The sequence below is a fragment of the Oryctolagus cuniculus genome, chromosome 2 (genome assembly GCF_964237555.1).
Source record: "Oryctolagus cuniculus chromosome 2, mOryCun1.1, whole genome shotgun sequence".
NCBI lineage: Eukaryota > Metazoa > Chordata > Mammalia > Lagomorpha > Leporidae > Oryctolagus > Oryctolagus cuniculus.
The window spans coordinates 160,107,618-160,120,783 of record NC_091433.1 but is presented as its reverse complement, the minus strand read 5'-3'; the positions used below and the strand labels follow the sequence as shown (position 1 = coordinate 160,120,783).

At 49.4% G+C, this 13,166-nt stretch overlaps 2 protein-coding genes across 3 annotated transcripts in view; one reads left to right on the top strand and one right to left on the bottom strand.

Annotated features, from left to right (window-relative positions):
* Positions 1–11,744, bottom strand: part of KCNG3 (potassium voltage-gated channel modifier subfamily G member 3) — a 58,043-nt gene extending 46,299 nt beyond the window's left edge. Inside the window, exon 1 of one of the 2 annotated variants that reach the window (XM_002709903.5) lies at positions 10,665–11,744. In XM_002709903.5, the coding sequence (XP_002709949.1) occupies positions 10,665–11,329 (665 nt within the window). In that variant the 5' untranslated portion in view covers positions 11,330–11,744. The remainder of the gene's footprint in view (positions 1–10,664) is intronic. The other variant, XM_002709904.5, reaches the window with a different exon arrangement.
* A 733-nt stretch (positions 11,745–12,477) lies between these two features.
* Positions 12,478–13,166, top strand: part of MTA3 (metastasis associated 1 family member 3) — a 218,359-nt gene continuing 217,670 nt past the window's right edge. The window contains exon 1 of the mRNA XM_070069204.1: positions 12,478–12,713. The gene's annotated coding sequence lies outside the window, so the exon portion shown is untranslated. The remainder of the gene's footprint in view (positions 12,714–13,166) is intronic.

The following is a 13,166-nucleotide window of genomic DNA, read 5'->3' as shown; positions in this document are numbered from 1 at the left end:
GTTAGATTGCTACTTGGGATGCCTGTATCCCATATCTGTGTGCCTGATCCTGTGTCCACTTTCAATCTAGCTTCCTGTTAATACACTAGGAGGCAGCAGGTAATGGCCCAAATACTTGGGTCCCTGCCACCCACATAGCAGACCAGGATGGAGTGCCTGGCTCCTGGCTATTTTGGGGCTTTTGAGAAGTGAACCAGCAGACGAAGCTCTTCTCTCCCCTTCTCTCTTTTGGAAAGTGAACCAGCAGATGAAGATCTCTTCTCTCACTCCTTCTTTCAAATAAAATGAAAATAATTTAAATAAAATATGTATAAATATAAAATTATATATACACATAAATATATATACATGGGTATGTGTACATTTGTATATATGCATAGAAAATTTCTTGAAAAATACCCAAAAATTGGGTTGGAGTAGAGGAGAGAGAGGAACTTTAACTTTTGAAATTATAACACTTTTGTTCTAATGAGCAAAGTTTTAATTAAAAAAAGAATGATGAAAATTACTTGCTTACCAAAAGGAAGAAAAAAGTACTTTGGTTATAGAAAAGGCATTGACATAAGAAATTTCCACTCAATTCTAAAATTGGCAGCAGTGAGAAGTCTGTACACATATTAAAAGAAACAGTCCACCGTGAAAGAACGGAATTTAACAGAGGTTCTGGGTTATGTTCAATCCTATCAGAGATCTATTAATTACTGACTTCTGAAAACATGCAGCTTATCTACACAGTAAAAGCACTGAGACGTTCATCTTCAGTTTCAAATACTGCTTTTTATTTTGAAAGTACTGAAAAACCTTCTGAATTTATATAATATTGAACTAAAAGGCAATAGAAATAGTACAATTGATTTTTAAATTTCCATCACCTGGTATTTCAAGTCTTTAAAACCTGGACTTAAAAATAACACTTTATGAAATTAAAATCTCCTTGGCTGGTACCGCGGCTCACTAGGCTAATCTTCCACCTGCGGCGCCAGCACCCCAGGTTCTAGTCCCGGATGGGGTGCTGGATTCTGCCCCGGTTGCCCCTCTTCCAGTCCAGCTCTCTGCTGTGGCCCGAGAAGGCAGTGGAGGATGGCCCAAGTGCTTGGGCCCTGCACTCGCATGGAAGACCAGGAGGAAGCTCCTGGCTTCGGATCGGCACAGCGCTTACCACGGCGGCCATTTGGGGAGTGAACCAACGGCAAAGGAAGACCTTTTTCTCTGTCTCTCTAACTCTGCCTGTCAGAGAAAAATAAATAAAATCTCCTCAAATCCTCACCACAACCAGAGCAATACAAATTAAAGATCAAAATTCCAACATGAAGCATTTTTAAGAAAGAATTTCTAAAGATAAGACCAAAACTACCCCCAAGACTTTGCATGCCAGAGATTCACAACTCAAAAGAGAACTCCTCTGCTGCGAGGAGCTGAGGGGACACAGTGCAGAGGCAAAAGGCGAAGAAAAATAAAACGGACAGTTACCTTTATCCAACCTATCTTTCAGAAGTCAAGAACTTTGCCAAGATGACCAGTAAGGAGCATCTTTTTATGAAAACAGGCAGCAATGCATAGAACTTAAAAAGATGACTTGTCTATATGTTAAAAGGCCAAAAGAACATTAATCTCCCAGGCAATGTCAGGATAATATTCAGATGCAGTTGGCAGGCACACTGCCTACAGAATCCAGATGATCTTATCAACAGATGAAACATTCAGAACATCACTATTCTAAGATTAATTCGTTACTGGAGTTGTTCATCAACAAAGGCTGTGACCACACACACTATATGTCTTTGACAAACCAAACAATCCTCTCTGAGACAGCTGCAGGTGGTCTATGGCCCCTTTCCCATCAACCCTCTGGAGACCCCGCTTCTAGAGCCTCCTCCTCACAGTACCCCCAAACAGGAAATACGCCCTGAAGGAAAGAACCGGATTCACAGCTCACTGCAAGTGGACAAAGGGAGCAAGCCAGCGGGACCCCACTGCCTATGGGCACCTCTCCTGGGTAATGGCTCACACACTTTCCCAGTGCTGGTAGATGAGTTGTCACTCACATCAGAGAAATCCCTGAGCTGAATCTAGCCACTTCTCACCGTCTCCACTGCTACTCCCCTAAACCAAGCCCCAACATTTCCTCACTGGCCAGGTCTCTCCACTTCTGCCGTTGACCCCTTGAGGCTATCCTCTAGTCAGCAGTTTTTTGTTTTTTTTTTTTTTTTTTTTTAAGATTTATCTATTTATTTAAAAGGCAGAAAGAGAGAGAGATGAATCGATCGATCATCCATCCAATGGCTCACTCTCCAAATAGCCACGACACCAGGTCTGGGCCTGGCCAAAGCCAGAAACTGGGAGCTCCATCCGGGTAGCAGGGAACCAAGTACTTGGGTCATCGTCTGCTGCCTCCCCAGTAGAAAGCGGATAGGAAGCAGTCAGGATTCCAACCAGAGCTCCAATATGTGCCAGCTTCACAGAGGACAGCTTAACCTGATGGGCGGTAACTCAGGCCCCCAGAAGTGCTTTTCAAACACATTAGAACATACCATTGCTCTGCTTAAAATACTCCAAAGGCTCCCCTTATCACACAGAGAAGAAAACTCAGCGGGCTGGCGCTGTGCCATAGCAGGTTAATTCGTCGTCTCCAGCACTGATATCCCATATGGGCACCAGTTTGAGTCCCAGCGCCACTTCCAATCTAGCTCCCTCCTAATGTGCCTGGGAAAGCAGTGGAAGATGGCCCAAGTGCTTGGGGCCCTGCACCCACGTAAGAGACATGGAAGAAGCTCCTGGCTTTGGCTTGGCCTAGCTCTTGCCATTACAGCCATCGGGGGAGTGAACCAATAGATGGAGAATCTCTTTCTCTTTCTTTCTTTCTGTTTTTCTTTCTCCTCTCTCTCTCTCTCCCCCTCCCTCCCTCCCTCTATGTAGCTCTGCCTTTCAAATAAAATAAATAAATCTTAAAAAAAAAAAAAAAAAAAAAAAAACTCCTCCCATGGTACACTGGCCCTGCCTCTTGGGCCCCTCTGCTCCCCTTCAACCTCATCTAGCATACTCATGCCCTTAAACTGAATTGCAGCCCTCACTGACCTTCCTGCTGTTCTGTACACAAGCCAAGGCCACTGCCATCTCAAGGTCTTTGCATTCTCTGCTCTCTTGGCCTAGAACACTCTTCCCTTCATTTTCCCAAGTCCAGTTCCTTCTCACATTCACCAACTGAACTTCTGTCACCTTTCCCAATGTGAAATTCTCACGCATTTGTGGTGTCTGTCTCCCCATCCCACTGCCACTGCTAGCTTGCCAGCTCCACGAGGGCAGGGGTGGTATCCTATGTACCTCTGTAGCCACAATGCCTGGAACCAGCATAGGCGCTCAACAGCTGATGAATGGTTAGAATTCATGATTATTTTTCACCATTATGTGTTTTTTCTCAACAGATACTAAAAGTAGAGCTACATGGGGGCTGGCACTATGATGTAGCAGGTAAAGCTACCGCCTGCAGTGCTGGCATCCCATATGGACGCTGGTTCTAGTCCCAGCTGCTCTACTTCCCATCCAGCGCTCTGCTATGGCCTGGGAAAGCAGAAGATGGCCCAAGTCCTTAGGCCCCTGAAACCACGTGGGAGACCCAGAAGAAGCTCCTGGCTCCTAGCTTTGGATAGGTGCAGCTCCGGCCATTGCAGCCAACTGAGGAGTGGAAGACCTCTTTCTCTCTCTGTCTCTGTCTCTCCTTCTCTCTGTGTAACTCTTTCAAATAAATCTTTAAAAAGAAAAAAAAAAAGTAGAACTACTATGTCATAGGCAATTGTCGTTTTCTTTTAATAGGGTCCTAAGAGAAAAGCCTATTTGCAAGCCATAAACAAAGAGCTAATTTTTTTTTTTTTTTTTTTGACAGGCAGAGTGGACAGTGAGAGAGAGAGACAGAGAGAAAGGTCTCCCTTTGCAGTTGGTTCACCCTCCAATGGCCGCCGTGGCTGGCACACCGAGGCCAGCACACCGCGCTGACCCGAAGGCAGGAGCCAGATGCTTCTCCTGGTCTCCCATGGGGTGCAGGGCTCAAGCACTTGGGCCATCCTCCACTGCACTGCTGGGCCACAGCAGAGAGCTGGCCTGGAAAAGGGGCAACCGGGACAGAATCCGGCACCCTGACCGGGACTAGAACCCGGGGTGCCGGCGCCGCAGGTGGAGGATTAGCCTATTGAGCCGCAGCACCGGCCAGAGCTAATTTCTTAATACATTTTCTTTAAATCTTCATACTAAGAAAGTCATTGACAAAGTGAAAAAACAGTAAATAGCTCAGAAAACCAGTAAGACGAATGACTATTATATGCAAAGAAGTACAATGTTACTTAAAACTCCTAGACACCATTTTTCACCTTTCAGCACAGCAAGGTTAAACTCTGCAGTTTGAAGCCATGCTTCCTCCCACGTTGCTGTTGGCAGTAAAAACTGATAGAATCTTTTGGGACAGCAGTGTGTAATTATCTATGAAAATTACAAGTACATATGCTCTTTGACCCAAGGATTTAATTTTCAGGAAATTACAATATGGACATACTTGTATAAAAGCAATATGATATATACAAGGAATTCCCTGCAGCATTCCCTACAGAGAAGAAACAATGTCCAGCAACGATGGGACATCCAGACAACGGAACACCATGCATCTGCATCAAAGAATTGGCAGCTCAGACTCGCAGGGAAAGAGCTCCACAACAGGCTGATTACTTACAACCCAACTGCAGGACAGTGTGTACTGCAGCTTTGTGGCTTTTTTTTTTCTTCCAGAGAGAAAAGCAAGATTTATTTAACTCAGAAGCCTCCACCCAAAGTGGCCTGCAGGGTGACTCCAAGAGAGGTGGTGGTAGTGGGGTTTTAAAGCACAATTTTAGAAAAGAAAGAAAAAAAAAAAAAAAACACTTGACAATCAGTAACAAGGCAGGGACAAAACCCATCAAAAGATCTGATCTGTAACCTTATTTTCCCTGCCTAGCTTGCCCTTGATAAAACAAAAAATGCCATAGGAAGGAAGTTCTGTGGCTTTTGTAAAAACAAGCACATGATAAACTAGCAAACACATCAATGTCTCAAAGAACACACAAAATACTACTAGTGTTGATTACATCTAAGAAAAAGCCTAAGTGGCTGGAGAATGGACCAAGTTTTACTTTTGTAGTTTTGGGATTTTGAACCATTACTGATATAATTATTCATCTTTCAAAACAAATCCATTTAAAAGAATCTTCCTCAGGGCTGGCACTGTGGCACAGCGGGTTAACACTCTGGTCTGAAGCACTGGCATCCCATATGGGCGCCAGTTCTAGACCTGGCTGCTCCTCTTCCGATCCAGCTCTCTGTTATGGCCTGGGAAAGCAACGGAAAATGACCCAAGTTCTTGGGCCCCTGCACCCCCATGGGAGACCCAGAAGAAGCTCCTGGCTCCTGGCTTCGGGTCAGCACAGCTCCTGCCGTTGCGGCCAATTGGGGAGTGAACCAGTGGATGGAAGACCTCTCTCCCTCTCTACCTCTCCTCACTCTGTATAACTCTTTCAAATAAATGAATCTTTAAAAAATAAATAAAAATAAAAGGATCTCCCTCATACACAAAAAGTTATAGAATCACTGCTTTGGAAGACCCAATTTTAGGTTGCATGCTATTCCAAAATTTCAGAGGTCAATAAAAAGAAATGATGTTTTCTATTCCTCTTGTACAATAAGTACTAGATGAATTATCATTTCTTGATTTCATAAACCCCTTTCTTTCTCTAGCACAGGATCCCTTCTGCTTCCCCTAAGAACACCAGCACTGGAAAGCCCACTGCCTCAGCCCAAATAGCTCTCTAAACTATGCAAATGAAACTATATTTCTAGAAGATATATTTTGAAATATGATATAAACCACAGATATTTATTATGCCCAAGTAATAATTTTTTTCCTAAAAGATGCTGTAGTAATAAATAGTATAGGAATCTGCCTGCCTTCTAGGGCTTTTCATCTAATCTAACTTAGGGGCTTGGACATGTTTATATGAAAAAATAACTAGCAGGCTTGGAAAGATATTATAAATGTCAAATAAATAACAAGGAAGCAATCCCTCAAGAAGTTCAGAAAGAAACCACATCTACTAGGGTCATCAGTAATAGCTTCCAAAGAGAAACAGAACCTGAGTTGGGTCTGATGAATGATCCAATTTCAGTAGGCCAGACTGCACAGCAAGAGACAGTCGAGTCATTCAAGAACAAGAGACAGGCCTACAAATGGTGGCAAGGAAGCCCACTTAATCGGTCCCTGAAGCCTGGGTTCTTCCAACACCCTGGTTAATCCTGATTCCTCCTAGTGCTTCCCAGAGTTGTCATTTCTTCTCCATTCCCGCCACCACAAAGTAATCCAAGCTCTCATCCCTGCCCTCTGCAAAGACATCCAAACTCATCTTGTGCCCAATCTCCTCCCTCTCCAATTCATGGTACACACTCAGCACATCTGTTACTCTACAAGCATGACCCACTCACCCCAATTCAGAGCTGAGAAACTGGCCAATGGCTAGCCACTGCCCACAAAATAAAATTGTTCTCTCACACTCAAGACCATCTATCATCTGCTCTTCATCCACCTAACACTGGACTCACATACAAGTTTCATGCCTGTGCCCATGCTGTTAACTAAAAAGTCTCTTAATTTTTGTTCCTAGGTGGGACACAAATGCTTGTACACATTGCATAATCTAGAGTTTGTATAAATGACACCTCCTACCAGTACCAGGCAGCCTGCAACCTTCCTTGCATTGATGACTTGTATGCATCCTCCCCCACCTTGGAGGCCTTCTTAGAACGGTTTGACTCTCAATCATTTCTCAGCCTTTTGGCTAAAATCAAGTGAAGCTCAACTCTGAAATCAATGGTGCCTCTGATCCTACATTACCACATGGACACCAACTTTTTTTCTTTTTTTTACAACAAAAAGTTACAATATTTGTAACACCAACAGGGCCTTAAATAGATAATTCAAAAGATGCTAGCCATGTCGCTATACCCGACATGGAGTGCCTGGGTTCAACACCCAGCTCTACTCCTGATTCCACTTCTTGCAATGCACACCCTGGGAGGCAGCAGGTGGTAATTCAGGTAGCTGGTCCCTGCCACCCAAATGGGTGACCTGAGTTGAGTTCCTGGCTCCTGGCTTCGTCCTAACCCAACCTTGGCTGTTCAGAGCATTTGGGAAATGAACTAGCAGGTTAGGGATCTCTGTCTCTCTGTTCCTGTATTTCTGCATTTCAAGTAATTTTGTAAAAGATGCTTGCAAATTATGGGATAAGTCAAGAATGGTAGGTTATGGTCAAATTGTTAAAAAAAAAAAAAAAAAACTTGAAGGCCAAGAAATAAGCCTTGGCTTTATTTGACAGATGTCAAACATGATTAAATGACCTAAAATGATGCTTTAGAAAGACCAGTTTTAGCAACCACAAGCAGGCAAGGTTTGAAGACTGCAGGACTTCTGAAAGTTCATGGAAAACGGAATGAAAGTTTAGGGGCCAGTATTTTGCCTAACAGTTAAGACTCTGGTTAAGACACCTGTATCCCATATTAGAGTACCTGGGTTCCATAACAGGCTCCAGCTTCCTGCTAATGCAGACCCTGAGAGGCAACAGTAATGGCTTAAGTGATTGAGTTCACACCATCCACATGGGAGAAAAGTTCCAGGCTATTGTGAGCATTAGGGACGTGAACTAGTGAATGGAAGCTCTACCTGTCTGTCTCTCAAATTTTTGTTGTTGTTACTTGAAAGGCAGAGTTAAGAGGTGAGGAGAGACAGAGAAAGATCTTCCAACTGCTGGTTCACTCCCCAAATGGCCACAATAGCTGGGGATGGACCAGGCCAAAGCCAGGAGCCTAGAGCTTCTTACAGTGTCCCACGTGGGTGCAGAGGCGAGCTTTCCCAGGAGCACTAGCAGCAAGCTGGATCAGAAATGAAGCAGCCAGGTCTCGGACCAGCTCCCCAAATGGGATGCGTGGTCACAGGCGAAGGCTTAAACTGCTACACCACAACACTGCCCCAGTATAAAAAAAAAAATTTTACTTTGGTGCAAGAATGTTGAAATCCATGCAGTATTTTCATAACATGACTTTCCATGAACTTTTCAAAGGCCCTTCACATAATTAAGAATGCCAGTTTCAGAGCCCTCGGGCCAGGGGAGGTGTTCCTTTGTGATGTGCACAACCTCACACATTCCACCATCCTTCAGTCTTGGGTTTGCGATTACAAACACTGGTTTTCATACACCTACACTCATTGAGGGAAGCTTGAAACTGGGTCACGGGGGCCAGCACTGCAGCACAGCGGGTTAGGCCACCATTGGGACGCCCACATCCCCTATCAAGTGTGTAGTTCGGGTCCCAGCTATTCCACTTCTGTTTCAGCTTTCTGCTAACGCACCTGGGAAGCAGAAGATGATGGCTTAACTACTTGGGTTCTTGACACCCAGAGCAGAGACCCAAATGGGGTTCCTGACTCCTGCCTTTGGCCTGGCCCTGCTCCAGGTGTTGCAGGCCTTCGGGGAGTTAACCAGCAGATGAAAGAGCTCTCCATCTTTTTGCTGCTCTGCCTTTCAAATAAAGACATAAATAAGGGCCAGTGTTGTGACACAGGGTTAAGCTGCCACCTGCAATTCAGACATCCCTTATGAGGTGCGATTCGAGTACCGGCTGTACCACTTCCAATCAGGTTCCTTTCTAATTCGTCTGGGAAAGCAGTAGAAAGATGGACAAATACTTGGATCCCTGAGACCCACATGGAAGACCCCGACGGAGTTCCAGGCTCCCGGCTTCAGCCAGGCCAGCCCTGGCCATATGGCCATTAGGGGAGTGAACCAGTTGGTGAACACTCCCTCTGTCACTCTCTGCCTTTCAAATAAATAAACTTCTAAAAGAAAAATCTTAAAAAAAAAAAAAAAAAACTGGGCCATTAAGCCAAGAAAAACATGCTTTTGCCTGAAATATCTAAGTATCTAGGAAACAGTTCTGACTTGAATAATTATATATACACATAAGATACATATACACAAGTTAAGCGTTATTCTTAACTTCTTTCTTCACTTCTTTTACAGCTTCCTTTTCCATCTCTGTCTCTTCCCTTTTTGGTTTATTTTGCTCTTTCCACAAAATTATTATTCATCTCATTTCTTCCCAAATGCTTCATAATACTGATCTCCAAGCTGCCCTCCCCTTCTCCCAAACCTCTCTCCTTCCTTCTGCAAAAAAATTATTAGTTAGGTATTTTGCTGTTCTTGTTTATGTACTGGTTTGGCCGACTCACCCCATATCTGTACGAGTGACTCAATTCTACTGTGCCTTTAGTTAATACGGCTCAAATCTTCAACCTCAGAACTAGTAAATCATGTCAAGGCCAGTATTTACGGCTCATTTTTCTACGACTCTTAAAAAAAATACCAAGGACTGTTATACATTTAGGTATATAAAGATATTTCTTTGTATTGTTGGAGTACCAAGTAAGTAATGCTTATCTGTAAATTAAAAACAGAACCTAATACACTAAACAAGATGAATTTCCTTTCAAAGCACCTGCCTTGGATTTCACGCCAAGACAGCACATCAGTAATGGACTCTGGAACTAGACAATTTTATTTACTTCTTAGAATGACATAAAGGTCCTTACTTCCCACAGGAAGGGGATTACCTTGTCCTAACCCACTGTAATATCAAGACACAAAGCACCACTGGTGACACGCACAAGCTTATCAGGAGAAGATGATGAGGCACAACCATGAATTTAAAAAGTGAGTAGGAAAAAAAAAAAGTGAACAGAGACTCTTAAGAGTCTCTCTCGAACAAACGTAAAACAAAATACCAATGTGGTTTTTGTGCCCAAAATGGCTGTCTCCCTTCAAAGTCCAACTTCCGTCTGCTGCTTCTTCCCACCAAATAGGCAAAATAAACTCACTCCTAAAGACGATAAAGTGCTGCCATCGCTGGAAGGTAAGCATGATCTTGGGAAAGAAAACATTTTCCTTTCATCCCAGTAAAGCGCAAAACAAAACCAGAACGCACTGAGTACCCCAACACCGTTTCTGGTGCAGGGCCCTTGTAGATTTTCTCCTCTCCTGAGATAACGGTCCCCCCAGCCCCTACAGAAGACCCTCGGAAAGCCGCAGCGTGCATCCCCGGTGCCGCGCGTCCGGTAGGAGCGCAGCTGACGCCACACTTCGCGGGAAGCGAAGGGCGACTATAACAGCAATTCCGTCCCAGCTCAGGGCGCACAGGACGTGCGGGGCTTTGCGCGCCACAGGCCACTCTTCTCCCTAACCAGCCTTCCCCTCGTCCACCACCACCCGAAATCGGCTATCTGCTCTGAGCTCCAGGAGACGCTGTCCAACACTCGCCCCGAAAGTGGAGTGAAATCTACGGAGCAGGTTGCTCTGCGCCCACCAACAAGCCACCAAGGCCGGGGCCCAGGGATTCCGACCTCGGAGGGCGCGGGCCTCCGGGGTGAGACCAGACCCCGCTCGCGCGCTGGGGAAGCGGGGCGGCAAGGGGAGGGACCGGGCTTGGCTCGGTGGCCCGTGGGCAGACAGCACGGAGACGGGACGGACGCACGCACGGATGGACTGACGGACGGACAGACGCCACGGGACGGACGTGACGGGCAGAGAAGCTGTGCGTCCTACCCGGAGGGCTCCCTCCCAGGGCCGGCGGAGTACCTGCTCCGGTCATCCAGGCTGCGGTTGTCGGCGGCCGCGGCGCGCCAGTCGGGCAGCGTGCTGGCGCACAGCACCACCATGGACACTATCACGAACACCACCGACACGCTGGCCAGGATCTGCGCGGCCAGCGACGACGTGGGCTCCTCGAAGGTCCGCCGCATGCGCTCCAGCCAGCGCCGCGACGGCGCCGAGTCGGCCGCGCCGGGCCGCGCCTCGTCCCGGCCCAGAGCGCCAGGCTCGTCGGCCGAGTAGAAGGTGTAGGTGTCGGACATGCGGTCGTCGAGGCGGCGCTGGCAGCAGTACTCGAGGTGCGCGCCCTCCAGGCCCCAATAGATCATCTCGTTGTAGAAGGAGAGCTCGCACATCCGCGGCGCGAAGCGCAGCTTGCCGTGGCCGCGCACGTAGAGCAGGATGAAGCCGAAGGCCTCCGAGTGCCGGTCGAAGAAGTACTCGTTGCGCTCGCGGTCGTAGTCGTCGCACACCTCGAGCACGTCGCGCTCCGAGCGGCAGCCGTGCAGCCGGCTCACGCGGCGCAGCGGGAAGTCCTTCAACAGCTCCCGGGACAGCGAGTACCGGGCGCCGCCCACGTTCAGCACCACCGAGGCCGCCCCGCTGCGCCCGAAGGTCATGGCTGGGCGCCCGGGGCGCCCCCCGGCCGCCGCGCGGGGCCTGCCTGCCCTTGGCAGAACCGGGGAGCGCGCCGTCGGGGCCCGCGCTCTCTCGGGGCTCGGCTCCTCCTGCCCCTTCGCTGGCCGCGGGCCCCTCAGCTCCAGCGTCCTCGGCAGCCCAGTGCCGCGGCTAGCGACGCGCCCTCCGCGCGGCTGTACCTGCGGGCGGCCGCCGAGTCCCCCTCCGGCGCCAGCGCTGCGCCCCGAGCCGCCGCGAACGAGGCTGTGTCAGCGCCGCCGCCCCTCGCGCCCGAGGGATGCCCCCTCCGGGGCCGGGACGCCCTCTCCTCAGGCGGCGGCGCCAACCTCCCTGAGGGGGGCGCGGGCGCCGAACGTACGCGCCGGTGCGGGGGTCTCCGACGCTCCCTCTCTCCGGCAAGCGCCCCACCGCCGTCCAGAGGCAAGAAGCAAAGTGAGCGGGCTTGGAGGCGGCAAGAAGCCGGCTCGGCGAGGCGGGGGCGGGGCCTCCGTCGCCGGCCTCCTCCTCCCTGCCGGCTCCGCTCGCCTCACCTCCCTCCGCGCGCCGCCCTCCTCTTCCCGCCCGCGCCCGCGCCCGCACCTCCCGAGCTCGCTCGGGCTGGGATTTCCCCGGCGCTCCGCCCTGGACCTCGGGCTCCCCGCCTCGTGACGCCGGCCTCCACGTTCCGCTCCCGCCCGCGGTGGCCGGGAAGGGTCCGCGGGGCGGGGGTGCGAGGAGTGGGGAGTCCCACGGGCCCGGGCTGCCTCTGCTGCGTCCCGCCCCGAGCCATCGGGACGACTGGGGCTGACGACCCCGAGGGAGGGGAAGGTGGGGTGCGGAGGAGAAGACTAGGGTGCGGGGTTTAGACGCCCAGCTCGATTTCCGAGACTGCCCAGGGCGTTTCTCAGAGAAGGCACCCCAGCCGCTGCCTTCCCTGCCCACTTGGCTCTTCCTCCCCGCGCACGGGGCGACCCACGTACCGCGTGCTCCGAAGGCGGCCCCGCGCCCTGGCCCCTGGCCTCGATGCCGCCCTCCCAGCCCCCGCTCTCTGGGGCTCGGGTCCCGAGAAGGCGCCCACGTGCAGCGCACCTGGCCCCTCTGGTAACGCTTCCCGTAGAGTGGGCAGAAAGTCTGGGGAGAACCGCCTTTTCTCAGGCAAAATCAGCCTTTCTTCTTGTCTTCGTCAACACGCGCTTTCCCCTTAATGGCGTGATTTCCCCCGCGTGCAAGCCCCGTGCGGCTGCAACACGGGCTGTCGGGGCGTGGAGAGCGCTCCTCAGGGCGAGCCCCACCGCGCTCGCGTCGACGCCCAGGGGGAGGGTTCCCCTTGGCGGGGATTGAACTGCCACCAGCAAGTCGCACCGACAGCCGCCAGAGGCGAAACAGGTGAGTTACAGAGCAAACTGTGTTCGACGCAAAACAACTACTGGAATTAAAAATGCGAGTAGGGTAGGGTGCGGTGGGGTGGTGGGATGCGGTCGTCTGACCTCCGAGTCGCCCGGCCTTTAGTTGGCCCTCCACTTTTCATAATTTTGTATGACCGTCCCATGCCCGCTAGAGGTCACCATACAGAGACATTTGTGCTTTGGTTCTGGTGTGGATTCCTAGCGAAAAGGCAGGCACCTAAAAATTGAAGTGCTCTCGCTCACCAAGTGGAGCCTGGATGGTTTCTAAAGAATGAAAATCTGAGTTGTTTATCCCTAGACTTGGACAATTCATCTTAAAAGCACTTAATGCGATTAAAAGCTCAAAAAAAAACGAGAGTTATTTACTTGCTGAGTAGCTACTAAGGGAGGAAAACATCCTGAAGGAAGTGAATTTCAAGACAGAATGGAAGGA